Source organism: Frankliniella occidentalis, unplaced genomic scaffold (genome assembly GCF_000697945.3).
Source record: "Frankliniella occidentalis isolate FOCC.00 unplaced genomic scaffold, Focc_3.1 Scaffold7, whole genome shotgun sequence".
Lineage (NCBI taxonomy): Eukaryota > Metazoa > Arthropoda > Insecta > Thysanoptera > Thripidae > Frankliniella > Frankliniella occidentalis.
In genome coordinates, this window is record NW_026267137.1 from 3,162,220 (window position 1) to 3,166,365 (window position 4,146).

General features: G+C 54.8%; 1 protein-coding gene across 1 annotated transcript in view; it reads right to left on the bottom strand.

Annotated features, from left to right (window-relative positions):
• The window catches only part of LOC113210079 (uncharacterized), a 79,558-nt gene that overhangs the window by 38,250 nt on the left and 37,162 nt on the right, over positions 1 to 4,146 (bottom strand). Inside the window, exon 2 of the mRNA XM_052273367.1 lies at positions 608 to 702. Coding sequence (XP_052129327.1) covers positions 608 to 702 — 95 coding nt within the window. The remainder of the gene's footprint in view (positions 1 to 607; positions 703 to 4,146) is intronic.

Below are 4,146 nucleotides of genomic sequence, written 5' to 3' on the forward strand. Positions count from 1 at the left end.
GGGAAGACCTAAGAAAACGAATCTTGATAATCACAAGAAGCAAAAACATTGAGGTTTAAATTTCCTGAAACTAGGTGCGAGTCCTGCTCCCTGTCCTGTTTGCCACTGCTGGCGGACACTGTCTTTGAAAGAGACCAGCCTCACAGTCCGGACGGTCCAGCCAGCCACATCAATAATTGCCGAATTGCAGTGACTTCATTACGGCCCAGTCACCGTGCGCCTCCCCACTCCCCTCCTCCCCGAGGTGCGTTACAGGTGCGGGATTCTTTATGGAGCGTCGCCCGGACGGCCAAACAGCCGGAGCGGGCCGGGTAGCGCTCCGGGAGACGAGCGGAACGTGTTCTTTTTATTTTGGCAATTATTGTTCTACTTCTTCTTCTTTGTTTTCTGAAAGCAGAACAGCGTTGGAACCGATGCGAAGCTTGGAGCAGCTTTCGCATTTGCGGGGCAAATCCTTTGCATTACACACCTTAGTAAATAGCGAACTTTTTAGATGGAAGATTGCGAAACTGACAAATTGTTGGTTACTTTTAGCTTTTGAGAGGACTCAGGACGATGCAACACACGACCCCCGAGGAGATTTGATTGGTCTCAGATAGGCACTCACGTTAGGCGCTGTTTGAGGAATTCGATCCAGTCCTCCTGGCCCAGGAGTTCATCGCGGTCCTGGTCGAAGAGTTTGAAGAGGATGACTAAAAGATCCTGAAACAGGCGGAAACCAAACGAAAAACAGTTAGTAAAGCATATTCTGCTGTTGGCACAACACTGCAACACAGCAACGAGAGAGAAAAAAAATCCCCAGCCACACACAAAAAAAAAATACAAAAAAAAAAGCGAAAAAAGAAACAAGAAAAAGCAAAACCAAAAAATGGAAAAATTCAAATAAAATCATATTGAAAAACGAAAAAAATAGGAGTTTGGCGCGCTAGTGACAGGAAGCGGACAGGAGGGGCGGCCAGGCGAAGGCTGCGGCGGGTCCATTGAGGGTCGTGTGTGTGTCGCGCGTGATGACGTCACCGACAGCGCGCCAATGAATGGGAAGAGGTCACGTGACGGCGCCGGCCAATGGCGCGCCACGCCCGGCTCGTAAGGCGCGCCGCCAATCGCACCGCTGACATGATTATACGGCCGACGGCTGCGGCCGACCACGGGGCCGACGGCCAACGGCCCCGCCGCTGATAATGATCCGAATAAATCGTATTGTATTCTGAAAATCGGCCGGCGACACGAGTGTGCGCCGCGCGCCGCGCACCACGCCCCAGGACCGGACCCGGGCGGGCGATTGGGGAGGGGTGGGGTGAGGCGGGGCGGGGGCTGTGCCCACAACGGCCTGGCACACCAACAGTGCAGCGCGCTCGGGCTTGGGGGGCAGGCCTCTCAGCGCCTGGCGGGACGGGGTGGGCAGCCCACCGCGCACAGGTGCCTGGCGGGTCGGCCCGCTCCCTCCCGAGGAAGCCTAGATCTCACGCGACGTGTATCCGCGCTTGCCCGAAAGAGAAGCCTCGGGTTTTAGCCGTCCTAGAAAAATTAGGGTGACATGCATTTTTGGTGTAATTTTAATTTACGTATGAGAGACGTACACCTTTCTTCAACAAGACGGAAAGAAAACAGCAGGTACAGAAGATAAGTGTTAAGCCGCGAGCCCCCGACCCGACTGGCTGAGCCGCCTGAGGCGCTCCATAGCGGGGAACGTTTTGAATATTCTCGACTTGCCGACAGGAAGTTTTGACTCGATTGGATAGGGTTTCACCGGCAGCGAAAACGTTCCCCGGACGGCCGCGGGGTCGGGCGAGGCCAGGACGGCCAGGACCCACCCGAGGACTGGACGGTCGTGTTAATCCACACCACACCACATTTTTTTCCGCGGAGCGACGGGGCGTGGAACTAGATTAGGATGTTGACCCGCCGCGGGCCGCGCCGCGGGGCCCCCCGGGCGGGATCAGCCGTGTCCGATCCCCCTCAGATCTCTTCTGCTCCCCTCCACAGAAAACACACACACACGCACACACACACACACACACATACACACACGAGCACAACAGGATGGCGCAGCTGCAACGGCCTTCCAAAGTCACCAATTAGCAGGGACCAAACCGTGTGACACATCGCTAGCAGTCCAGGCGAGACGGTGGGGGAAAAAAGAAACAAGAAACAACATCGCGAAGGGAGAGAGGAAGGGCAGAGAGGGGAAAAAAATATTTGTGTGAGAGACAGAGAGCAGAAACTAATAAGCATATCGGATGGCCCCAGAGGGGGCAGCCAGCCGGTGAGCAACGTGTTGCAGGGCGAGGAGGAGACGGAGAGCGACGGCTCCGAGCCGGGCCGGGGGCAACAGGAACAGAAGCCAACGAGTCCGGGGCCCCGGCCACGACAGAATTGATTAGATGTGTCGCCTGCAAGAAAAGGCTGAGCTGCCGTCATGACTGTTACATCTGTTATTTAATTTGAAAATCTGGTTCGTGGTGTGTGTGCTTGTGTGCGTGCGTGTTTGTGTGTTTTACCGCGGCTCTACACTCTATATGTAAAGGGACAATTTGGTTCCTGAAACGGAACTTTTTAGGACATCCAGCCCATGCCCTGTTTAGGAACAAGACTGTCCCTTTAAATTCAAAGGGTATGGAACTTTAGTGTGCCCCGCATCGAAACAAATCCAAGGGAAACAAAGAAGCAAAAGACAGTCAGACACCCTGTGATAAGGTGACAAAAACAAGCGGTATGGGACATATGCATCCGAACTCTCAACCTTGGCGAGTGCCACACTCGCGTCCGTCCACCCCCACCCCCCTTTCCCCTCGTGACCTCGGCCTTGCTGCGGGGTTGCGCCCCTCCCCCCTGACCCCGCCCGGGGCGTGGCTGGACCCGCGTGCGTGCCGGTCAAGCAGAGAGAGAGAGAGTGGCGGGGAGAGAGGGAGAGAGGGAGAGAGAGAGAGAGAGAGAGAGAGAGAGAGAGAGAGAGAGAGAGAGCCATAGTGGTGTAACCCGAAGCGCCATTATTGCCACAGTTATTCCTCCATCATTACGGGGCACCAGGGGCACCCAGAGAAAGGATTCCGAATCGCAGTCGAACTCGCGGCGCGTCCGCCGGTGCTCTCTGGCGAGGCCAGGCGGACCGCTGTGGCCCACCTGCGGCCGCACCTGTGGCCCGGATGGGTCAGGGACTCGCTCAGCCGAGATGGCACCAGCAGCGGTCCAACAACACTCGATATGATAAGGACCAAGATCCACGCGGTTCACTCGTAGGCACAGTCTTCTCACGCACCACGCGACTCGGTGCACTTCCTTGAGAAGCTCGTGCCACAGGGAAAAGCTTTTGGCACTTTTCATGGTGGCCGAGCTGTTAGTAGTTGTACAAATAGACCGAAAAAAGTAAATTCTTTCCAAGGCAATCAAGACAGAAAGGTTGTCTAAGTAAGCACGCGCTTTTCCCTTTTATAACGCAGTAAAAATAAAAGAGTTTTGAAAAGAAAAAAATATTAGGGAACGAGCGTGGACCCCCCCCCCCCCCCACCCCTTGCCATGGCTCTGCACCAACCATACGCATGGCTCGTACGTACGTGTGGAACAAACCGGTATACGCGTTGCAGCAATAAGTCCTGCAACACGTTAGGCGGCTCCTCAAATAGGTATAGGTGGGCCTACGCGCGCGCTTCAAGCCCGCTCGGCGAATGTTCACTGGTCCCTAACAAAATTTGCGCACCTGGAATATTTTTGACAGAAACAAGGTAGAGTAGGCCGCTGCAGGATACCCTATCGATTGATTCCTGATTTCTGGTTTGCAAACGCCGAACCTGGATAAAACTCATCATTTAGCCCAGCCTTTATTGAACAGCTCTAGAGCCACAGCCGATTCCCTGGTTCACTCACCCACTCGCCTGTGGTCACAAGATGGTTTGCTCTTTGCTTCTTTCTTTCCCATTTTGCATCGCGCTCTTATCGTGTCCATATTCGAACCAACCTCACGCGTACCCTCACTCTCACTCACACGCACACACACACCACACACACGCACACCCTCTCTCACACACACGGTCAGCTGATTTATAAGGAGGAGTTTTCGCGCATGTGCGTTGCTGGGGTCTGCGGGATGAGCACCATTACCTCGGAGAGGGGCGGGGGCAGAGAGGTACGACAAGTAAGGTGGAGGGG